Source organism: Pelecanus crispus, chromosome 5 (genome assembly GCF_030463565.1).
Source record: "Pelecanus crispus isolate bPelCri1 chromosome 5, bPelCri1.pri, whole genome shotgun sequence".
NCBI lineage: Eukaryota > Metazoa > Chordata > Aves > Pelecaniformes > Pelecanidae > Pelecanus > Pelecanus crispus.
The window spans coordinates 7,572,558-7,598,496 of NC_134647.1; the positions used below are offsets into that span (position 1 = coordinate 7,572,558).

The following is a 25,939-nucleotide window of genomic DNA, read 5'->3' on the forward strand; positions in this document are numbered from 1 at the left end:
ACTAATTTAGAAGAGTCAGGAAGAATAAAAGGAATTGCAAATTAAGAAGAAAAAGAGAATGCAGTTGTTCAGGGGATTTGGATACTTGTGATAATTGTACCGGGACCAAAACAATGCTTCTTTTAATAAAGCTGTCATTGTCACATATCATATAAATGGCCACTTTTCAGCCCAAAGCACCATAGAAACAATGAACCTAATCTGGCAGTCATTACTTAGTTTTCACGCTCATTAGTTTTTTATCTAAAGCAGTCTGATCTAATCAGATTTTCTCATCTGTTGTTTAGGTAAGGATCTGAATGCATTTTATCAGGGTGTATCTGTTAGCTTTGCAAAATAGTTTAATGTCTCTGTAATACTCAGTATAAGCAGCATAAGAATACGTAGGTTCTCTCTTGTAAAAGATGCACATATTCCTCTGAAACTGGCTTTTACCTTCTGCTTAAAGGAGAAAGAAATCCTATGAAACACCTTTAAGGTGAGGAACAAAAGAAATGTAATGCTTAGGTAGCCCATCTATAGTTTAAAAAGCACCTTCATAACCATGGTCTCTCTTACTTCAAACTTGTTGTCCAATCTGGAGCACTCACTCCAGGAATGTCACTGCTATTTAGCAGTGAAGCCCTGCCTGGGTATAGCTAAAATTTAGTGTATGACTGTCCTTATTGAAAGCCATCACCATACCAAATGACTGGGCTGTCTAACAAGAATCTGAGGTAGGAGGTCAGAGGTGAAATGAATATACATACAGCACCACTGTTCCAGCTGCAGATAATTTGCCATTTAAGTGTTTTTGAGACAGATAGGTGAGACAGAACAGAGATACTTTCACTCATGTTGTCCATTTTGTACTACTCTGTGGCTACATATTCCCAAACGCGTCTGTCAAGCCTGACCTTTCAACGTTCAGCAGCTTGGAGGCTAAGTGGGAAAAAAATGACAATGGTATTTCACAACAGGAAGAAGGAGGGTTTTCCCCTAGATTTGCACTATTTATAAAGGAAGACCTTTTTGAAAACTCTTTGCGTGGGTCTTTGTCTTTATTATCTTTGAACTCACAGCTAGCATCCCCAAAGGTGAACGTTTTCAGACCACAAACAGGACAAACCAATGGCTGAAAGTTCTTTTTAAACTTTTCCATGCTATCTGTTATGAATCTGTATATTTTTATATTTGATTGCTATAAACTGTATTCACGAGTAGCATCCAGGCCATAAACTTGTAAAGTTCATTTTTCCACAGTACCTCTAAGAAAATTTTTCTCTTAATTAATTTTCTCAATGACCTCCTGGCCAGCATCATGCATTCTTATTTATTTTTCATATGAGCAAACACTCATGGATTTTATTTAATTACAAGGTGAAAAACATTACTCATCAAACACCAATTGCTAACATCTCTGCATTTCCCATGATGATACTTGCAGTTGAATTCCTAAACTTATGTTTAATTTAAGGCTGAAGACTGGCAAGGTTGAACACTGCGTTTAAGTGAATGCACAACCAAATCCATGGCCAAAGGGCAATACCAAACAGCCAGAGGAGGAAGGCACCTTCAGCTTCTACAAAGCTGCCCATTCAGTGAAACCAAACTGAACTGCTCTACTGGTTTCTGCACATTTTAACAGGATTTAATTCATTGTAGTATCTTATATGTGGGTTTCCTTCCAACTGACTACTGGAAGTTCTTTCTGAATTTATGATTTTTTTTTTTTTTTAAATCAGAGTATTTAGGACAATAAAAATAAGCAAGCACACAGTGTACTTTCAAGCATAGCTCATCCTTTCATTGTTCTTTCTCTGATATTTTTTCTGTGTATATCCACGTACATCCTAATACCCCCACACATCTTACATCAAAATTTGTATTAAAATAGCGCTTTAGTTGTATTACTGAAAACTCTAAACACTTCCTGGCAAATTACAATTCATGCATCAGGAAATAAATACAAACATTTGCATTACCTGTTGAAAAGCAGCACAGCACAGCTCTGCAAGGCTTTAAATAAAGATGGCACTTAGCTAGCTTAAGTTTCTTCTTACAGACATATAAATCAGGAGGGACTTACCCCAAGTTGTAGAGATTCACCAGAGTGAGAGGTAAATGAGACCGTGTGAATTAAATTATTGAAGAAGTTTATCAAAACCAGGATGAAACTATCAGGGGACCAGACAGTAACACTGTGATGGTTCCATTGTGATGATGCTGGAGGGCAACATGCCACAGACCTCCAGAGTTGGATTTTAATAGAAAAGCAGTGTTATTAGAGAGTTATTTTTTATATAAGACTTCTCATGTATTGGAGAACAAATGCTGCTAATAATAATACTAGAACCAGATATTCCCAAAAGCAGTCACTGACAGGTTAATTAATCCACTGAAACAAGAAGGTGCTGTTAGTCTAGATTTCTTTTTGATACATAAGACGAATAAGAGAACTGGTTATAAAAATAAATTTGGAGCATGCAATTATATGCCAATTCTAAAATAACGTATTTACAGAAGTTCTCAGAACCCTTAGAAAAGGCAGGCTGGCATTTGCAGTCACAGCTCTTGGCTTCAAAAGGGCAACTTCTGCACTGTGAGGGAACCAGCCGGGAAGTCACTAATCACAAGGTTGAAAGATCTGCCCGGGGACTGGAGTTTTCCATCAGAGATGCCAATACTTACAGGGATCCATATCTCAAGTAAGAAGAAAAAACTCAAAGGCAGCGTTCCCGGTCCTCACTTGTTAAGCAGACCAATGGACAGAACCAGTCCTGTTGGGGATAACAGAGTTCAGGTGGAGATGAAGAAAGCACCAAAGAGAAGCCCCACCTTAGGGCTTGGGAGTGACTGAGGAGGAGAGTGGAGGAGGCAGCAAGGGGCAGCTACCAAAGCCCAGCCAAGGGAGTTCCTTCAGGTGGTTTTAAAACAAGCAACAAAAGATTTGTTGGCTACATGAAGAGATAACCTGCAAAGAAGCAGAGCTACTACTCAGTGAGGCTGAAATACAGATTAAAGACAGTGTGTAACTCCAAATTACATGAATACATGCTTCAATTTTCATTGAAGTCAATGATGATAACCACACAGAAACCACCACGGTCAGGATGAACATGTATGTCAAGAAACCAAATGTCCCAAAAATGAGGAACTAAGTAATTTCCATCCAGAATAGTGAAGGAACTGACATATGAAATTTCATGTGGGGTAGCAAGTTTAAATAAATCAAGCAAGACACGAACGATATCATGCAATCAGAAATAATAAATGTCATTTCTATATTTAAAGAGAAAAAAAATTATCAGAGCAACTAAAAGCCCCTTCTTCTAAGCTCAGCAGCAGCAAAGCTTGAGAACAATTTTTAAGGAAAGAATAATCAAAGCCAGTGAAGCTAAGGGAATCTGGGGGAAAATACCACATGGATTTAATACAGGTAAGGCATGCTAATCTGACATCTTTCTTAGAGAAGAAAACTCACTTTCCGGAGAAAGGAAATGAAATTGATCTCAGCTGTCTGATTTTGGTAAAGCTCTAATGTCGTGTCACCTGGGAAGTTATTAGTTAAATTGAAGAAGATGGGGGATTAGTACAAAAATTTTAAATTGGCCTGAAATTGCTAGAGGTAGGATAGTAACAGCAATGTTAAACGGGGGATGTCAGGCTGGAGGGAAGTTATTAGCGTCACTGCTGAAGGACTGGTCTCAGAGCCAGTCTTGGTCAATATTTCACCAATTATCCTGGCACACAAATAGCTACGGTCCTGTTAAAAAGTTGAAGACAAGAAGCTAAATGACATCTTTATACAGACAGAACCGAGATGCTGTGGAGCAAGAACGACACAGCACCTGGACTGGAGTACCAGAGATTGCGGTTCAGTAGTGCACAGCGCGGATCGTGTATTTGGAGACTGAAAAAGAGAAAAAGATCAGCCTTGGGAAACTACAGGCGGGGCATCACAAGATGAAACACTCTGTGATGTGGCTGAGAAACAGAACAGAAGAAAATGCAATCCAAGAAGGTATTATGTTAGAATTTCCCTACAAGATAGGATGCAATTACCACTGCTTTACAAAGCCCTGCTAAGACCCTCTCTGGTGTAGTGCGCACAAATCCGGACGCTTAGTTGCCCAAATTCAAACAGAAACAAATGCAGAAGAGAAACATCAGGGTGATTGTGGGAATGAAGCCCCCGTCTCGCAAGGAAAGGCTAACAGGGTTTGAGATGTCTCAAAAGTGAAAGCTGGGAGGTATGGCTCTCTTATCGTTAGAGAATAGAGGTGCTTTCTCCCTATAAAATCTGCAGGGCAACAAAATACCAGAGAGCAGAGCTTTTAGTGCTAATGGAAACTTCAGCAAAGACGAATGTGCTGGTTTTGACTGGGGCAGAGTTAATTTTTTCCATAGTAGCTGATATGGGGCTATGGTTTGGATTTGTGCTGGAAGCAGTGCTGATCACACGGGGATGTTCCCGTCACTGCTGAGCAGTGCTTGCACAGAGCCAAGGCCTTTTCTGCCTCTCACCCCACCCCACCCGCCAGCAGGCTGGGGGGCACCAGGAGCTGGGAGGGGACACGGCTGGGACAGCTGACCCCCGCTGACCCAAGGGACAGCCCACACCGTATGGCGCCATGCCCAGCCTGGAGAGCTGGGGAACAAGAAGGACGGGGGGGACGTTCGGAGTGATGGCCTTCATCTTCCCAAGCCACCGTTACTCATGATGGAGCCCGGCTTTCCTGGGGATGGCTGAGCACCTGCCTGCCATGGGAAGCATTGAATGAATTCCTTGGTTTGCTTTGCCTGTGTGTGCAGCTTTTGCTTTACCTATTCAACTGTCTTTATCTCATCCCAGGAGTTTTCTCACTTTTACTCTTCTGATTCTCTCCCCCATCCCACCAGGGGGAAGTGAGCGAGCGGCTGTGTGGGGCTCAGCTGCTGGCTGGGGCAACAAGAAGACAGAGAGAAGACAAGTTCTAGAGCACAGGCCTTATGAGCGGCTGAGGGAACTGGGATTGTTTAGCCTGGAGAAGAGGAGGCTGAGGGGAGACCTTATCGCTCTCTACAGCTACCTGAAAGGAGGTTGTAGTGAGGTGGGTGTTGGTCTCTTCTCCCAAGTAGTTAGCGATAGGACGAGAGGAAATGGGCTCAAGCTGCGCCAGGGGAGGTTTAGGTTGGAAATTAGGAAAAATTTCTTTACGGAAAGGGTGGTCAAGCATTGGAACAGGCTGCCCAGAGAGGTGGTGGAGTCCCCATCCCTGGAAGTGTTCAAAAAACGGGTAGACGTGGCACTCTGGGACATGGTTTAGTCTAGTCTACCCTTGATTGGTTTAGTGTGGACTTGGTAGTGTGGGTTAATGGTTGGACTGGATGATCTTAAAGGGCTTTTCCAACCTAAACGATTCTATGATTCTATGATAATTTAAAAAAAAAAAAACCAAACAAACACAAACCAACAAATTTGTTCTTAGTAACTGCCTCTAGATGAAAAATGCTTTTTTTTTTTTCCAGTCAGCACTGTCCGCAACACTGAGTGCCGACAGCTTCAGTTTAGGAACCAGCAATGCTGGTGTGGGAAGCCAGGTGGGAGCATCACAAAAGTGCCCATTTTGGTTTCCATACAAGCCATTAGGAGTTTTAATCAACTGAATTTAATGGAAGTAGGAGAAAGCTTATTATTTAACAGAAGAATTTACCTCCTATCAAATTAGGAAACATAGGTTACTTTTCATGATTTAGTTATCCTTATACACATCAAATATAAAAATAAAAGCCAGCAACAGTTTTACATAGTAAAACTGAAAAGTGGATGTCTTCCCTAAGCAAAGTCTAACTATTTACACACTGCAAGTTATACAACATAATTAAAATGAACTAAAAATAAATGTTTTTTTCCACAAAACTTAATGGAGGGACAGTACTGTAACTGAAGCTACAATTTAAACTGAGATAACATAAAGCACGGACCTCTGACAATACTTTTACTTTACTTTAAATAGAATTACATTATCTCAGGTTATTCTGGTCTCACCAGGTTCTGCTGTAATTCATTCCTGGGAAGCATACTCCTTTCCCTTAGATGCTTGCAATACAATCCAGAGAGCATTTTACTTTCATGTGACTTTGAGACATGCTCCAAACTTTTGTATTTTTCCCATTTGCAACACACAAAACCTTTTTTAAGAAACAAATGTTCCCTATTTCACCATTTAAAAGATGCTCCAACAGTGTTGCAAATGCTATTGGACACATTTCAGGGAAGCATGTGGAGACTGATTGTTCCTTTCATTATTAACTCCATTGATAAACATCAGTTCGAGCCAAAAAATTATCTTTTCGTTTTTAGAGTCAAACTTCATCTGTTACACAGTCTGCAAATTAGATCACACTCCAGCAAAGATATGCAAACTTCTGGTATATGAAACGATTGACTATTCTATAGGGAGGCCACTTTGTAGGGCTTTACGTATGACTCGGATCAAAGGTCTCACCTTCACTGAATAGACAGAAAAATGGGAAATATTGTGTAAATCAATACTACTTTCTAAAAAAGCAGAGCCAATTCCGGGTCTCTTAAAGTTAATTGGATTTTGCCTTTATTTAATTAAATGATGAGACTTAGGCCAGAGACTGTAGGGATAACATTTGGTTAGAATAACACAGTAGTTAGAAAAACACTAGCTGGAAGACAGGACATAAAACTGGTGTTTGCATCTGCTATCACACAATATGCCACGGATTTATGGGCACGCTCCAGAAGCGAAGAGCTGCCATCAGCTCCAGCCGGTCGGGCAGTGCAGCCGCCGGGCAGCGCAGAGCAGCTGGAGCGCACGTCCTCGCACTCACAAAGCACCCAGCACCGGTCCAGGCGCAGACGATTTACTGTGAATTACAGGGGGGAAAGAAGAAATAAGCCATGCAGAGCCTGGGTCCATACCCAAACTTCTCCCAGTTGAGTTTCAAGCGCAGCCTTTTGATACGGGGTGCTGCGAGAAGAATTACTGTCCGATGGTGTTCGGCACAGCCGGACACGAAGATGAAGTTACTCCCTTAATGCCATTAGGAACTGAAAGAAGAGAGTCCCATCCTCAGTTTTGAGCACAGTGCCACCTCAAAAATCAATACCTGTCAGGCACTGATTATTCTTTTGATTTGCTTACAAATGAATTTTCATTCAGGCATATAGAAATCAGGTGTACAGAATCAGTGTTGCGAGGACTCTGCAGCCTAACAAGCAGTGTGACCCATGAGAAAGGATTATTTTATTTTTTTTTAAAAAAAAGCTATAGCTTATTTTTAGACAGACTAAAAGAAAAGTGTCTAAAATGAACATTTTACTCCAAAACATGTAAACATTTTAGTGTTATCTGAAGGACTTAAGAAATCATCTGTGTTGCCTTCCCTTGCTAAGCTCTCAGGTACCGTGGTCTGCTACATTGTTATGACAGGGTGAAAACAAGGAAATGAAGTTAAAAAAATATTTAGTCTTCCTCTAGCTGGATTAATTTCTGAGGTCAGCATGCAGATATGACCCAAATACAACTTGTACTTAGAATTTCCCATGTGGTAACTGCGCTGAAAATGCTGCTGTTTGCATACAACTCCTGAGAGAATACTTATTATGCAAAAAATGAAGACATGAGAATGCCGATGAAAATCTGCAAGTCATTTATCAAACACTGACCTGAAATGAATATTAAGAAAAACCTCTTTTATATGCAGATGTTTAATCCAATTGAGTTTAATCATTACTTTTCTTTCTCAGGACTGATGAGTTGTGTACGTACTGTGCTCTGTAAGATACAATCTTCCATATCTTATTCTCAAAAAACCCAGTTGTTTTGTCAATGGTTGCTCTGGGAACACACGGAATAGAAAATTAATCTTTTCTTATTATTTTACTCACCTGTGAGACCATCCATAAAGCCTATTTTGTCTGCCCACCTGCTGATCACTCGAGTAATATCTGGTTTACACGGACCAAGTACTTCCATTCTCTCAACAAGACAAACTCAAAGTATAATTGATTTCTCCGATGGATTTTCTAATTAATATCTATTGCTACTCTAGCTGCTAAAGTACTCTCTGATGTTTGTGTTCCAACAAATATAAATCTGTTTATTTACTACCCAACTTTACAACCAGCTACTAACTGGGGAAAAGCAACGTGAAAGAAAAACATCAATGCCCATGCATTTAGAAATGTTAGGCTGCAAACCGGCAGCCTGGTGGGAGCGCCGTCTCGCAGCCCCTCTCTGTGACTAGCCAGAAGAGCAACATCCTCCACCCTGTAGCAAGCGTTAACAAGAACTGAGCATTATTAAAAAGCAACATTATTACCTTCTGTAAATCAAACTCTAACTAAACTACATGCTGAACCGAAACAGAATTTAAAGAGCTGGTTTGCTGTACTGTAGTAGTATCAAAAATAATGCATTATGTTAACAAAAATTCATATCCCTGGGCCTGACGCAGGATATAGATTTACATCAAAACTTGGATTTCAAATTTACATTTAAAGCTAGGATTTAACTTCCCAAAGAGGACATCATGTACAAGATGGATAAAAATTTGGCATACACGTTTTGATCCAGGTCCAGATCCCCAGTCACACAGGAGTAATTCCTTAATAACTGCATTAATAGCAGCAAAGATAGTACCACTGTCAAAAGAATGCTTTATTTGTACAAATATATGTTCCAGATGGCCACTTGAGAGTACACTGAATTTAAATTAAAGGAACAGATTGGATTTAAGAAATTTTGAAAATTTGTGCACTCATAAAGGGCCATATTGTCAGACAGAGACCCCTAAGCATTCCCACCAAACCCAAAAGCAATTAAGGTGCCTCAGGGAAGTCCAGCCATTTCAGCTGTGCTCCTGAAAGCATGGACCTCAGTCATCTTATATGCTGAAGACTGAATGAAAAGCCTAAACTCCATGTATTAAGTAGAACACTGTATAACAGCATTAACAAATACATATCAATTATTTTCACGAGTTAAATACATATATAATAAGACATTATAAAAGTAGCATATGACTAAGTCTCCATTACTTTTCAAAGTCTTGCTTAGAAGGGACTGCTAAACCTTACTATTTTTCAACATTACTCTTTTTACTCAGACTCTTCAGAACAAGAATGAAAATAACTTTATGCTTGGTAGTTAATTAGAAAGTTCGTGAACCACATAATGTCACTTACTCAAAAAGGAAAAATTCTCATCTTTATTTAGTAAAGTCATAATTTAAACCTGAAAGTCATAATTTAAAACTAACTCACAAGAGCATAAAGGACACCTAAACTCAACAGATGTTGGAATAAATTGTTGAATGTAGACCGACCAGAAGAGCTGACAGATATTCTTTGGTTTAACATTTCTAATTGGCAAAGTTCATGCTAATTAATAATAATTGTCCAATTCTCAAACTCCTGCAAAATAGCCTGGATAAAAATCTTTCTGACTATCGAAAAGATATCTACAGTTTTAATCTAATGTGGCATGGGACATTTTCTACATGATTTTATAGCAAACCATTTTCATCAAGTAAAAATGAATTTCACGATTTTTATTAATGATTCTAAAATATCATTTTAAAGAAATGGGTTTAAAAAAATTCAGGAACAAATTTTTGTTTCAGAAACAATTATTAAGACTGTTCAGTGACAACACTGTAATTACATACAAAGTTATTTAGGAAAACCAGAACTTAAAAGTAAGGTTAAGAGAAGTTGAGCATTTCGCAGTGGTTACACCATGCGTCGAGCAGAGGCAGGTTACTGGAAGGACACCACTGATTTCAAACACACGACTGGCAGGTGGGACTCAGGGAAGGCTCTTCCCACCCATCCCACCAGAAATCACAAGAAACACAAATGAAATCCCAGCAAAGCTGAACTAACCAACAGAGGGCAGCTGACTCACAACTACCTGAAATTCTTATTCCTGCCGAAACCCATAGCAAAACCCCCTTGCCATCAATGACATCCAAACTGATATCCAATCTTTTCACCTGAAATCTATAATGCCAGAATTGGACACCAAAATCTCCTCAGAAATTTCAAGGCTTTGCTAGTGGAACTAGCATGTGTTTTCAAATAATAACGATATTATTTGAGAAAGAAGGAGATAAAGCTACTGAAGTTCAAATCAGACGAGTGCTCTGAAACATGCAAGTCAAAACTGTTCACTTAAAATTTTTCAAATTTTGCAGAAATTCTCAAGCTAGCCATCTCTCCTACCACTAAAAGAATTGAAGTTTGCATACTACATTTATTCTTCAATAGTAACTCATATGGAGAAAAATCTGGTTTTAAAATGAATGCTGGTTATAAACTTAATTAAGGAAAAAACACAACAGTAACCTACCAACTAAAAAAAAATAATCACCCAACCACCAAACTAAAACAAAACATTAGAACTGGTTGTTTTGTTGTTTTGACAACAGCATGCTGTTCAATAGTAGAGCCGAATTAATTCTCCATTAAAACGCAAATAACCATTTTAACCCTGCTTTTAAAATTATTAAAGTGTAGCTAACTTCTGTTTATTGTGAAACCACAAATGAGTCTCATCCCTTTTAAAATTAATCTGTAACTATAACAAACACATAGACTATATTTGCCATCGAACTGTTATCGATGCTGGGTAAACTTTTTAAAGTTTATATTTAATTATCTTTGGTTCTGAGTTTGGACTCCGAAGTCAATCTGGAACATCTGAGACGCCATCGTGTGCCACATCTGTCAGTGAATACGAGGGCTCACAAAATGCTCCCTTCATAAAATGATGCAAGTTTCCTGCTTAAGTTACAATCTGGGAAACAGCAGACTCAAAAATAATATAAATTATAGATGGATTAAAAGCCCTCATAACTTTTAATTAAGCGATAAATCACAACAGACTACACAGGACTGTTGATTTATGCACTCCTCAAGTGCGAAGCAGTAAATAAAATTAGACAGAACAGACTATACATCTTATTGGAGAAGAAGAATCTATCCTTTGGCGTTTCATTCATACATAAAAATCCACTCGTCTTAAGTTTTTCTACTGCTAGCTATAGCCTGCAACACACTAATTTATAACACAAAGATGTGTCATGATCTGTAGGTAATGAGGAAGGATTAGCTGAATTTGGGCAGTCATATTTGCAACTCTTTTCTTCATGTCCCTGCTAAAACAGGGACTTCAGGAGGCAGGGAGAGCCCCAGCCAGCCGTACAGTGGAGACAGCTTTAATTTCTCCTTTCTTTCCCCAAACCCACCTACATGTGACTAGAATTGATTTCAACTTTTGGAAAACAGCCCTTGCAAACCACAGACCTCCCTGACACAGGGGTTGTATTTGACAACCACTCAGAAAGCTGTAATTGGGCCTTGAAATCCAAAAATCTCAGTGGTTTATATTCCAGCTAGCAATCTGGTAAGGCTGATGATCCTGATGCTGTCACCTAAAAAAGATGCAAAATTCATATATTCAACTTGCAGTTCAAATGCACACGTTTAGCTGATGGCAAGCCCAGCACAATCCTTCCAGTCACGTGAGGAGAGATCAAGAGGAATACAGAAGGTCATTTGCACTTTTATTCTGCTGTCTTGGAGAAGGAAACCAATTAAACAACATAAAAAGAAAATAAAATCCATTCCTGAATCTATCAATCAGCTACAGTGCATAAAACAAAGCAAACCGAACAAATGAGATGGGTATAATTTCTGGGAAATGGCCACAAGAACCGTCGGCACCAGAAAAAATATTAACACTTGTTAAGTATTAATCAATGATAACTGCTGTAGACGGAACAACACAGCAATATTAAATACTTAAAAAAGGCAACACCAGCGTTATTTTAAGGGCCATAATGCAAGAGGTGCCTGAGCATTCCTGGGTTTCTCAGTAGCTCTGACAGATGAATTCACACAGCACACATCTTCATGTCTATTCTCCCTGTTTGAGCAGCAACTTCATTTCCAATTATTCTCTCTTCTTCATAAAGGAGAGTCAGAAAGTAGGAGTTTTCTGCTCTGAATACTCAAGATATGTTCACAGCATGCAGGTGAGTCAGACCACCTTTAACTCTTATTCCTCTAAGAATAAAGCCAACCAACTGAATTTGGTCAACGTTAAACTGACGACACACAAATTCTGCTACATATTTATGAGAAAATTCAGTCCTTCTAAAAGACACTGCTGTCCACTGGAAAACTGAAATAAGTGACCAAAATCTTAATTAATAACCAAGCTAGAGCTGCATAGCTAGCAGAGCAAATGCAGGAGACCTCCATATAGAGGCCTGTATGGGACACATCCAGACTTAAATATTCAGCTGACCAAAGGATATATGAGAGAAAACTCATTTCTTTACTGCAGTCTTCCCAACATCAGAGCTGGGGGCAGACTGCCATGACGTCCTTTCTTAAAGCTTCTTCCTAGAATAGCCTCACTGTTTTTTCACGGTAGTAGACGCTAAATCAGGCCAATGCCAGTACCTAATTTACCAACTCAACCCAACCCAACCTTCATTCAGGCTGGCTGCTCAGCACCATGATTCAGATTGCACACACGAGCTCCCTAAACTGGACAGAGCTGGGCTGCCTTGTGCTTAATGCACTCCCCACTTCAACATCTTGCCAGTATCTTGTTGCATTCACATTTCAAAAGTTTTGAAATCACGTGGCAGGTTCTACAGAACTACAAATTATTGTAATTAATTTCATTACTTGACTTAGAATCCATTTAAAAAGAAATTGCCACATTCATGTCTTCTATTATAGCAAACATTGTTTTGTAATCAGCAAGATAATATTTTGGAAATTAATTTCGTACACAAAGACATCATAAAAGACAGTAAGAGAAGAAAAATGTGTCAAAACCTTCATTTAACTTGCCAAAAGCCAGAAAAGGGATACTTCTGTGTAATTCACTGTTTCTGAAGTCACATGTGATAAAATGCATGATGCCAAATAGCTGTTTTTCACATCTTCTACCATATGAAAAGGTGAAGATATACTGACATTTTTTATTCTGAATATTCTTGGGTTTATTCCAATTAGAACAGAAGCTACATCCTTATTCTAACTATTATGGAGCATTTCCCCTTCCTTAACAATTGTGAACCTAAAATTGAGAACAAATTACACCACAAAACTTTACAGAAAAGAAATAGAAAACTTTCTAAAAGGAGGAAGGAGGGGAAAAAAAAAAAACAAACTAAGATTAAATCTGCTTCCAAGGAATAACCAAGGCATCAATCCTTTGTGTTCTCCTGCTTCTAAGACAAAGACAAGCAAGAGTAAGTTCAGTCTCAGTGTTAGACGCTGTCACACTGATTTATGACACGCAGCATATGCTGGTCCTCCAACATGACATATTGTCCACGAGAGATTCAGCACAAACCAAACTGCTTTCCTTAAAAAATACTGCCCAAGCCAATTTAACTTCAGTTCCTTAGGTGAAATGCTAATACTTTCTCCACTGGGCCACCGGACCTACTATGGCTGATTTTCCATTTAATTCCATCTCCTCTGCAGAGAAATAAACAGGACAAAGCACTTTTGGTATAACTCCTGCCTTTCACTATATTTTGCAGTACGCTATCATATAGGCAATAATATTTTTTTTTCAGCAAAAAACACAGGAACTGTATTTGAATCAGAAATAATTATGGGCAAATTTTCAGTTCCAGAGATGCAAACATATCACTTTATTTTAGAGCAAAAAGCCCTGCTTTGATACATATTTCATGAAGAACATGGTAGGGGCTGCAGTAGGCAGAAAAATGTAGCTTAATCAATTAGCACAAGGCTGGTAATTTTTCTGGATTCAGAGTAGTTCTAGGAAGGAGACCAGCATTGTAAGATATTTAATTTCACTAAGTGCAAATGTACTCTCACAATTACAGAAAATAGCATTATACCATATATCAGGATGCATTATAATTAAAGAGAAGTTTAAATGAGCTATACAGAAAAAAAAAGCCAAGTGAAAAAATACTTTTGAGGAAGCTAAACTGCGCCATTTTTGCAAGGCTAAAGCTTTTCATGAGTCATGTATTGGGTTTGCGTGGCAAGGTTTTGGGGCTACAGGGATGGCTGCTGTGAGAAGATGCCAGAAGCTTCCCCATGTCCGACAGAGCCCATGCCAGCCGGCTCCAAGACGGACCCACCGCTGGCCAAGGCTGAGCCCATCAGCGATGGTGGTAGCACCTCTGGGGTAACGTATTTAAGAAGCGGGGAAAAAATCTGCCCAACTGGAGCTGTAGAGAGGAGTGAGTGAGAATATGTGAGATGACTGCAGCCCCCAGGGTGGGTGCCGAAGGAGGGCAGGAGGTGCTCCAGGCACGGAGCAGAGATTCCCCTGCAGCCCTGGTGCAGCCCCTGGCGAGGCAGCTGTGCCCCTGCACCCATGGAGGCCCCCGGGGAGCAGAGATCCCCCTGCACCCGGGGAGGAGCCCACGCCGGAGCAGGGGATGTGCCCCAAGGAGGCTGGGACCCCGGGGGAAGCCCGCGCTGGAGCAGGCTCCTGGCAGGAGCTGTGGCCCCGTGGGGAGAGGAGCCCAGGCTGGAGCAGGTTTGGTGGCAGGGCTGGGGACCCCGCGGGGGACCCACGCTGGAGCAGGCTGCTCCTGAGGGGCTGCACCCCGGGGAAGGGACCCACGCTGGAGCAGTGCACGAAGAACTGCAGCCCCTGGGAAGGAGCCACGCTGGAGCAGTGCATGGGGACTGTCTGCCGTGGGAGGGACCCACGCTGGAGCAGGGGAGGAGTGTGAGGAGTCCTCCCCTGGGGAGGAAGGAGCGGCAGAAACGACGTGTGATGGACTGACCGCAGCCCCCATTCCCCGTCCCCCTGCACCCCTTGAGGGGAGGAGGTGGAGAAATCTGGAGTGAAGTTGAGCCAGGGGGGAAGGTGTTTTAAGATTTAGTTTTTATTTCTCATTATCCTACTCTGATTTGGCTGGTAATAATAATAAATTAAAAATTTTTTTTTTCCCCCCAAGCTGAGTCTGTTTTGCCCGTGACGGTAACTGCTGAGTGATCTCCCTGTCCTTATCTCGACCCACGAGCCTTTCGTTATATTTTCTCTCCCCTGCCCAGCTGAGGAGGGCAGTGATAGAGCAGCTTTGGTGGGCACCTGGCGTCCGGCCAGGGTCAACCCACCACAAGTGGCAATTGCAAAAATATGTTTATACAACTCTTTATTCAACAGAAAACCTGCAGGATAAATGAAAATCAAGCGTGAACAGCTGTTGAAGCTGAATACAAAATTAATATATGCTGGGAAGTAGAGTAGACACTACAGGGTTATTATCCTGACGGACAACATGGGAAATGGCTGTATTTTCCTTAGGAAGCGAAGCAGTACCCACCCACATGGTGGGTGTTCCAGACACTTGCTGCGGGAAGATGAGGCAGTGCTCAGGCTACACAGATTTGGCTTGCTACTTTTGCTCATTTAATGAACTAAATTACTGTTTAGTACCAAAACTTTCAGTCACAGCAAGAAAAGCGTAAGGAAACCAGGAGGTTCTTGCTATTTTTTGACACTGAAACTTCTCCCACATTAGTGTAGCAGGCAAAAAAACTTGTCATTTTTATGATACTGTAAAACTGCACTAGAATCAGAGGACAAATGTTTTCTATGCTGTAATTCATAGAATCATAGAATCGTTTAGGTTGGAAAAGACCTTTAAGATCATCCAGTCCAACCATTAACCTACACTACCAAGTCTACTCTAAACCAATCAATTCCTTCCTTTAAGGCTGAGTGGGAGGAAATCAGACATTCTGAAGGTAAAACCAAGATTAACGATAGGAATTTTGTTTCCAGAAGTTAAGTTGCACATGAAGCAAATGAGCAATCATAGAGAGAACCAGAGGAAAATATAGGTCAGCCGTGTCCTTGCATGCCACTGGAAGGGATCTTACACAGCCGACGCTACTGATACAGCAGCACGAGACCGGGCTCAGAAATAAACTCCTGGCTGGCAGCTGAAATCCATGAGAGGAAAAGATTTTGAGTGCTTCGAAAAAGTTCAGTGGCTTTTCTGACAATTAGAAATCTATGTTATAAAAGAAGTTATTTAAGCAGGAGCTATTTATAGCTAATACATTATTAATGATATTCTTGAAGACCAATTTCTGATACTGAAAGGGAAGTGCCACTCGCCATCCAGGGACTGGATGGGAGCTGATTCAATGATAGCAATGAAAGACACTGGGTTCAAACTTAACTTCTAACACAGGAGCCTAACAGTTTTGAAAACGCTTCATACAATGCACACAGACATACGTATGTATGTACAAAAGACACATTTATGCAAAGGAAGAGTACAACCAAGGATTACACCAAAACAAAGCATGAAAATAAACTTCTAGTCAGACACACTCAAGATGAAGAGAATAAATACTATTTTAATAATGCAGAGTGAGATAGGAGGCAAAGATAAATGAAAGAGGTTGCAAATATTTTGTGTCAGCAAGTAAGGACAGGAATATAACAAGATACACAAAATTATTGCTCTGAGAGCAGTTACCTACCTAAATAAAAACAGACTTTGTTTCATTACAGTGTCCCGTGCTAAGCCATACTATGTTACTCTTCCTTAGGCAGAGTTCCTCTGACACAGTCTAAGGGCATTTTTGGATCATGGAAACTCAGCTTGCCAAATGTGAGTCAAAAATTGCCTACAGAAACAGCTACTGAATGTGAGCAAGTCAAACTTTAGTCTGCATACTACTGTGTTGGTTTTCTTTGCAGGCTTTCTTGAGGAATTAAAAGTATGAAAAGCCCTGGAAACGTCTTAACAAAACGTCCCTCCTGAACAGACCTTTCCTAACATTCCGGACTAGAAAAGGGGAAAGATCACACCCCCACACTGCCCTCTCCACCTCTAGCCCAAGCCCAGCTTTGCCTCACGAGAGAGAGTGACTTCTATACTTAGCAGCAGTCTCTAAGCCCATTCAATCTTGTACATTCTAATGGTGAGTTTTCCAAGCCTATAATTTTGTAAGATTTTCACTTTTGAAAAGAAATTTGACGCATTTTTTGCTGCTCAAAAAAAAAAAAAAATTGTTTTCTCTGAAGCATGAGTAGGACTAAACCAGTCATTTTCTATAAAAAGGTTACCAGAAATTCATACATCTTCACACCTGCTTCTGAGAGATCTGATCTGTAAATGCACCACTGCCCTCCTTTTCCCTTTCGTTAAACTTTTGTATGCAATTTCAGGAAAAGTACTTGCAATTGTAATGTGCAAGCTGTCCATATTTCTCATATTCTAGAGTGAACAGCAGAAAATGTCATTAAGAATAAAATGTTAATTTTAAAGAAAGCAGTAAGTTTAAATTTCAAATACGTTACATATTTTTCCTGGTATGCCTGCCTTTACAAATGCTTGCAATCCTTTAAAAATCTTTGCTTAAATATAAACGGTATATCTAAAGGGAATAAACTACCTGCTATGATATTTGTCCTTTAGCAGGACCGGGTAAGAGAGAGAGAGGGGGAGGAAGGAGAAGGAGGGAAAATCTTGACAAGAATATATATTAGAGCAATCAATAAAAGATAATCCTTGGAATTCATGAGTCTTTAAAATAAGATGCATTTTCTTGTAGTAATCCTAAAAACCTATAAAAGAATATTCAAGCAATAACCCCCCCCATAACTCATATTTAACCTTTCATCATGTAGAACTACATATTAAATAGCTTAGCAACTGCATGCTGTGTAAGTACATTCAAATAAGAGCAGAAATAGAAAAATGGAAATGCTGCACCTCTTTTACCATGCACTGCACAGCCAAGAACATCTGCCAGCTGACCCCATAATCCAATCGGCTGTTCAGAAGCAATCATATCCTTAGGTAAGAGCGGCACAGCTTCTACATGCAATGCCCATTTTCTTTAAGAGATGGAGCAAAATGTAGTTAGCCAACTCTTTAACAATTTTCAAACACTTAGAGGTACAAGACGAAAGTAATTCAACACATTACACGGACCTGCATTAAAATACTGTCATCTCTTCCCCCAAATATTGTAATTCATCTTTTAATTTCACAGGGCAATAACACAGAGGAAGTTTAAGGCTGAAGTGACTATACCAAATTCAATGATTATATCAGAACACCAAGTGCACACAGCCGACCCAAACTGTTTGTCACTTCTATTAGAAAATAACAAAACCTGGAATAAAATCTGGATGGGCTCAACCTAGTCCATCGATTATAATGAGAAGACAGACACACATAAAAGCTGAATGAATTCTCCTAACTCTGAGTTTACTTCTCACATCTACTGCAAAAGGAATGGACTGCTTGGGAGGCTCTACAGGCAGGGGGGATGAAGACATTCAAAAGAATGCCTTCAAGATATTCCACAAGAGCCAAAACCTCTGTGGCCTTGAGAGCATAAAACCCACAGAATATCATGCAGTAATAGGACATGTCATTATCTCTGTATAAAATTCAAACTTCTGCTAAAAAGTTCTACCCTAAATACACAAGCAAGCTGCACTACACTGGTTGAACCCATTCTAGGAGGACAGTCTTTTATGAAACAGTTTATGTGATTCAAATAATTATTTATATTTTTCAAATAAATTGTTTTCATCGTGCAAATTGCGCCTCTGCAAAGCTTTGCTAAAGTATCTGTATTGGCAGAGCCCCGGACATGGTGGGAAATGGTAAGAGAAAATTGCACAACTAGTGTTTTAAGTAATGCTCCCTGTAGTTAAATTTATGTCAAATATTGGAAAGGCACTGAAAAAAGAGACATACAGGGGTCTGCCAAGAAGCCCAGAAAACATCCTTCACAAGAAGAGGGTGAAAAGATTATTTGGCTTAATGAGAAAAAGACACAAACGGACTGAGGGCTTTAATTATAAGACACTGGAAAATGGAGGGTTCTCCAAAGTAATTGATTAAGCAGTAACAAGACCCAAGCTCAGAAGCAATAATTAAAAAAAGAATGACCAAAAATACTGGAGGAAATAATAAGGGAAATCTGCTGGCACCTAGAGGAGTTTATTATTGGTTCTAAGTTATCCAATGTCTTTATCAACTGCATAAAACACAATATAACACAGTAGCCAGCGGGAGATAAAGCAAATCTCAGCACCAAGGTGATTTAGCTTTCTCATGTCTGATATCAAACAAAAGCAAGCATGTTACTGCAGGTATTTAACCCAGATCATATAAAAATAATTAGGATATCACAAATTTATATATAAAGAATCTACAAAGCTTTGCTCTAGGATTTTAACACCACCCAGTCCAGAGAAAAGAGAAGACAATCTGCCTTGCAGCGGATTAATGATATGTCCAGCTTAGCTAAGCAGCAGCGCAATCAGCTAATTTAGTTTACCATCTGGGTAGGCAACTTGTGCATGCTGTAACATGCCTAAGGACCTCAGCGTGTCTAAATCTGTGCTGGAAGTCAGAGTCCAGTGGGTGCAGAGCAAAACTCCTTCCAAACGGCACAAAGAATTGAGAAGCATTTGGGGAGGCAATGAATAGAAACACACACTCAATATGTGTATAAGTGCACATATATATACATTTATATACACACACACACACTTTCCTTATTAGCACAATTTCTTCTTACCCTCAAAGCTCCAAAATATATAGGACCTGATCCAACCCCATAAACTGAAATTGGAAAAAGGTAATCCATTGGTGTGCTAAACCAGCTAGAAATAGCTTCCGCCTCTATCCAGAAGAAACCCAACCCTAAAACAAACAAACAAACAATCCACCATACCTAAAAAAAACCAGACCTTAATGCAATTCTAAGGTGTCCCTGCTAGAGCCCGCAAGAGGAAGCCCTCTAATGAATTCAATGGGTTTTAGATCAAGACGTGTTCCCAGTAAAGAGGCCAAAAGCACCGACCACATTTATATTAATACCAGACGTGGCACTTTGCAAGCGCTGCGCACCGATAAACCTTACAGAGATGTAATTTCCAAGTTTAAACAATTTCTTTCTTTTAATTTCTTCTGAAAGGCTTTTGAAATTAGCAAATCTAATGTGTGTGGGAATAGGCAACACTTTATAGCAGTAAGTTTAGTTTTAATGGAAGTAGTCTGCTGTGTCTATGGGTAACAAATCCCAGTATCTTTTCATTACAAAGGAGCTTATTGTTACCACACAACTTACTGTGGGATTTCATTTTGCCTCTTTGGTGATCTGTCTGATCTATTAAGAAAAGCACTGAGGTATGGACAACATATACTTCATTGCAGTTTTATATTTTGGTAGCCCCTGCTGCTTCTGTTAGGCTAGTGCCTATGAATTTCAAACAGTAATAAGGAAAAAAGGCGGGGGGGGGGGGGAGTATTTACCAAGTTTCTTACAGGAAAAAAATAAACTGACAAAAATGAGGCAAGTTCAGAATCAGGTGTTAGAAGTGGTGCTGCATCCCGGGACATGACTGCTGCAGCAACAGTTGCACAGGAAAACTGGATCCACCAGCTCTAGCACCTCCAAGCCACTACACAAATAAATCTCTGTATGAATACTATTAAAGTCCTTCTACATATACTATGCAACTTATTTTTATATGTATATATTCACAACATATATATGAAGCCCTTCAGCATGACTGTTTCTGTCCTACTAATTTTCATAGTTGAATCTAAGGCAAAACTTAACAGTACTTCATCAGTGCTAATTAGTGTTGAGAATTAATTAGCAAATGTAGGAAATCACTATCAGTTTTGCAGAAATGCATACAGCATTAAACAAAATTCAAATAGATGCTGATCTTTTCTAAAGAGTAGCAATTTGGAGATTACTTTCCTCTGATGGGATACTTCAATATTGAATATAGAGATTACTGTTTAAGGGAACTTGTGTTGTGTTGAAGGGAAATGTTGCTAAAAATAGCAATATATATTTAATGAATGTTTTTGCAGCAACCATAGTCTCAGAGAGAATTAAAGACACTTAAAATATCCATGACACCTGAGCTCTGTGATGCTTATACGCTGTCCAGGTGGGACTATTCACCCATGGCTTCCTGTGCTCTGGGAGATAAAAATTTCTTCATATAAGAAATATTGTGTTTCAGGTCAAATTCTGCTGTTACATGAGCATCTCCCCCCTCAATCCTCAGGAAGTTTGAGGATTGCCTATAAAATCTGGCACAAGGTGGGGTCCTAGAGATAACTCCCATTTTTAATTTCTTCACCAGCACAGTACCTTTTGATCACAGTTAAAAATACAGCAAGCACAGAGAGATTTCTATTGGCTATTTAACGCTGCTCACCTGATTCTTGACATCCAGCTTTGGGCAGGGACGACCTCCATTATAAGGCTTCTCCTTAAGCCACTTGGATCGGACTTTCACCCCCGGTCCACAAGAAGAGCTGCAAGGGGACCAACTGGACCAATCGCTTAATTTGCAATCAAACGGGCAAGGGACCGTGCAAGATTCTTCAATGTAACCTAAACCAAAAATTTAAGAAAGGTTTTAATCACCGCAACTAATGAACTCCGATCCTCTGATGTCTCACTGCAATCCATGTAATCAACACAAAATGAGAACTTTTTAAAGAGAAGACATTTGGCAGACTGACGTCTTCCCGATGCGAGATTATGATATTATTTGTAAAGAACAGCAGTGACTAAAACTAATTTCTACTTGGTTCAGTCCAATGATCATGAGGAAGGCCGCGATAAAAGTGACTGATGCAAAGGACACACACTGGCAGAAGTATCTGTTGTGAAGCTGGTGGTCACCAAGAGGTGGTGATTATCTTCCCTATGAGATTGTGGCCATAATAAATTCTGGAGAACCAAGTGTACAGCCAGTTCTGTACTCCTTTAGTATTATGCTAGCCACCTCCAGAGCTGGCAGAGGCAGGGAGCGGGAGGCTCTCCTCCCAGCAGACAGAAGCAGAGGACGGTGGAGGCACCCAGAGCTGTGCTCTTGGCAGCTCCCACAAGGTGCCTGCAGCCTGCCAGCTGCAGCGGCGCGGGATTCGGTCTTGGGATTTGCTCTTGGGAGAAGCAGATGAAACCTGCTTCCCACTTCTTTCTGGTGGTTCTCTTTATACATCTTTCCAAATGTTTTGCCTATTCTGGGTTTCGTAAATGGCATTTTAAAGCTTTGCTTTCACCTTAACCTGGCTTGACATAAGAGTCCTCCCAAGATCATTACCTCTTAAAACCAGAATACCAGACATCTGCAGGACCAATTAAATGCTCACTTAAAACCCAACAGAGTTTCTCAGGGAAAAAACCAAGGTTCCTCCATACAGGCACAGCCCCATAGCTGGTTTAGGAGCTGGACTGTGGAAAGAGAGATTTTGTAGAGCCCAGCACTGGCCGTGGAGCTCCTGGCGTGCAGAAAGGCAGTGGAGGGTGGCCAAACCCTTGGGTTCTCCGGGGAATTACTGGCACCAGTCTCGGGCTGGCAGTGTGAAATAGCTCCTGTATCTTCCTGCTTACTGTGCTGCATTCATTCTCCTCGAGTTTCTATTACCTGCTTGTCATGTCTGTATGTACTATTTTAATTTAAGCAAAAAAGAGATTTCATGTTAGACCATGAAAGTCAGTAGCTGCTAAGATCAGCCTTTATTACAGCCGGCTTCAGCCCTCTGACAGCTCTGACAATGATGGTCATGGAAATAACTGAATTTCAACCCTACTGTATTTCTGATGTTTCTCATTTTTATGCCCTTTTGTTTGGTTTTCATTGCACTAACACTCCCCCTATATTCCTTACCTACAGAATACCAAATTAGCTCTTTCAATTACTCTTTTAAGAAGGGTTTCTCCACTCTCTATCAAGGTGACAGTCATTGCAGCAGAGGCGGGGGGGGGGGGGAACCTCCAAAAACCCAGAAGCAGCTTCCCAAAACCCCCAGACAACAGCCCCAAACAACTGGGAAACAACGAGGGTGAGGCACGGAGATTATTCTGGCCTGGAGCTGGATTTACAGGCTCTGCCGTGTCTGAAACTGCTGCTGACTCCAAACCAGGACTGCATTACATCCTGGGCATCGACCCACAGCAGCAATACGCTGCCTCCCCCCGGTCTTCACGTTGAAGTCAATACCAAGGAAGGTTTCAGACTGATTTAGGCATCACCCACCGGACAATATCCTCCTTCTAGAAGTACAAGAAATACTGATGTTTTTGCAAACAGTGCCTTAAAAAATGCTAGAAACAACAATAGTTCCCTCCTTCAGTTCAGTGATGCTCTATTTCTTCTCTCTTTTTCCTTCATGATGGTACTGTTCCCTCTTCCTTTACGGTGGCCACCCCATAGCCTGACAGCTGCAATAATTTCTCCCCACTAACTCATGCTGTAATGCTTCCCTAAAGCTGCAGAGCTGTCCCCATACGGTGTGCTCTGGTTTACTCTACCTCTTTTCTTGTGCTGTGTTGCCTTTTCATTTGCAGCTCCATAGCCACTGGAATTCGGTATCTTAATTATTTCCAATCCAATCCATTACAGTGGTGTTTGCATGTTTGAGATATTTCAACCTTGCATGTTTTGTATTCTCACCTAAGATTACACCCATGCACACATGTAAAAATATTTCCAAAGCAGACTCACTTTCTTCCCCCCAAATGAAACTCCCAAATATCCCACTAGTATTCTATTCTACCTGCTCAGGCTGCCACTCAAAGCAATTTATAATACATTATGATAAGTAAAAGAAATTTTCTCCTGATAGATTTGAGAAGCATTTCTTAGGCAGTTCTCCAAAGAGTTCTGTTCCACCATTATATGAAATAGCATTTTTCCTTGGGCTGTGTGACAGCCTCGGTAATTAACTCTCAACAGAAACAAAGAAAGTGCCTTGTTTCAAAGTAGGATTAGACAGAGGGGTTATCAACTTATCAGTGAAGGCAAAATGGGCTAACTCTTTTGGCAGTTCAAGACCTACCTCTCTAATAAAAAGAAATATAAGACAAAAAAAGAAGTATAATACAAAAAAGAAATATAAGGAAGAGGAAGGAAAAGTTATAATAAACAAAACTAAAGAAACCTACTCTGTTTCATCCCAGAGAAGTGCTGTGGGGATCCACTGAACCACAGAATTTCTAAAGACATCCTGTTGCTAAGAGGCCAGCTCATTACTTTTTGAGTTTCCTCACCCATATTTCTAAATTACATTAAGTATAAACAAATAATGGCCAGCTACTAGAGCATTAAATTACTATACTGCCCAGAGGAAGCCAATTCTCCATATTGAACAGTGCTACAGAATCAAAATGGGAACATAACTTTCTTTCAAGCTCTTCTCACAGGCTGCCATTATTTCTCCTATCAATCACTTGAGGTTAATTCTACACCGAGACACCCATGGATCAAAGATCTCATTCAACAAAAATTTTCCTCCAAAAATCTTTACATGATATATCCTCTCTGCTACGACAGAGGATGCCTTTATGGCTATCTTTTTATGAGAAACTAGTAAATAATGCGGTACTCAGCTCACCCATTGCCTATGGGAGTAGGATGTTTGTTTTTCCTCTGTAGGAGCCAAGCAATGGCTTGCCATTGTCAGGGGGTTGAAAAGACTTCAGTTGGGATACCACAATAATCCTAGTATTAGCATTCCTAGAAAACTTGTAGCATTGGCATGGTGCATAATACAAAACAAACAAACAAAAAAAATAAGGGAGATATGCTATTAAAAGAATCTATTAATAAAGAATTCCACATTCAGGCTATTATCCAGAGAAATACTTCTTAGCATAACAGCATATGAATAAAGGAAACAGCATAAACACATTTCTGAGTTATTGTCGCTCAGCTTGGGAAGACTAACTGAAGATTGAGTTTATGCAGCTGGTTTTGTCAGTGTCACCCTTAAACATCTCACTCATCCATCACAACCTCTGTTTTTCTCTCCTCTGCAGAACCTGGTACCAAAAATTTCTTGAGTTTCCAAGACCTTCTATGGAAAAATATGTCCTCTTCTCCCCAGTTCTGCTCAGCCTGCTTTCCATGTGTTCCTATATTATTTCTTGAAGTTTCCTTTAACCTCTTTTTTTTTTTATTCCTCAAAATATCAAATACTGTTAAAATAAAGCTCATTTAATTTAGAAGCACAGATGAGAGCCTCTGTCCTACCTGAACCAACAGCAGGCTCCTGAAGGCCACAGAGCTAGAGCTGCGCACACAGATGTTGCAGGAGGTAGTGACAGAAACACCAGTGCATGGGATATTGAAGTAGGCACTTTGAAACATACTTCTGGGAATGGTTCTGAATTGGCAGGAAAAATTGAGCTGGATGATCAAATAAGCCTTTTCTATGTTTAAGTGCTATTGTTTTACTACTGAGACACTGCCAACGTAATGGGATGAACAAATGCATTTACCTAGGCTGCACAGCTCATTTTACTATTATTTATTCATTAAGAACAATGTGCTTGTTGCTCTACAAGCCACAAATGGAGTCTCTTCCCTAGAGTGTCTATAATAAACAAAGCACCCACAGATTACACAGGATGTACCGGGAAGGCTCAAACACACGATGTAGCAACCATTACTCGTCTCATTTCTCAGTGCAGCCCAAGAGACAAAGCAGTAGCAGGTAGATGAATAAAGCGAGGACGATGGTCTGGTGGGTGTTGGAGGTTAAAGCTCAAATACATGGTGTAAAAACTGTTTATTGTCTCATTTTGGCTGTGCAACCCAGAAGAGCCCAGGCAATAGGAGGCAGCTGGATGATGGGCTGGTGGGTGTCAGCGGCACAGAAGCACGAAGAGGCTGTGGACTGCACTGCAGCGCCGGGCCGGGGGGGTTTGCGGTAGCACAATTTCTTTTCCACCTACACAAGACGCCATACTTATCACACCAGGCACAGCCCGCAGTGTCCTTCCGTGTCCCCCTCTATATTCACAAACAGATCGTGGTGGGAGAAGCAGGCAATTAGTAGGTTTACAAGCTAACGTAGGTCACTGGCATCCACCTGATTGTTGCACTTCCAAATGATAAAT

The 25,939-nt window shown here is 40.4% G+C and overlaps 1 protein-coding gene across 1 annotated transcript in view; it reads right to left on the reverse strand.

The window, feature by feature from the left end:
* THSD7B (thrombospondin type 1 domain containing 7B) overlaps positions 1-25,939 on the reverse strand; it is a 273,031-nt gene that overhangs the window by 62,676 nt on the left and 184,416 nt on the right. The window contains exon 14 of the mRNA XM_075710897.1: positions 21,246-21,424. Within this exon, the coding sequence (XP_075567012.1) occupies positions 21,246-21,424 (179 nt within the window). The remainder of the gene's footprint in view (positions 1-21,245; positions 21,425-25,939) is intronic.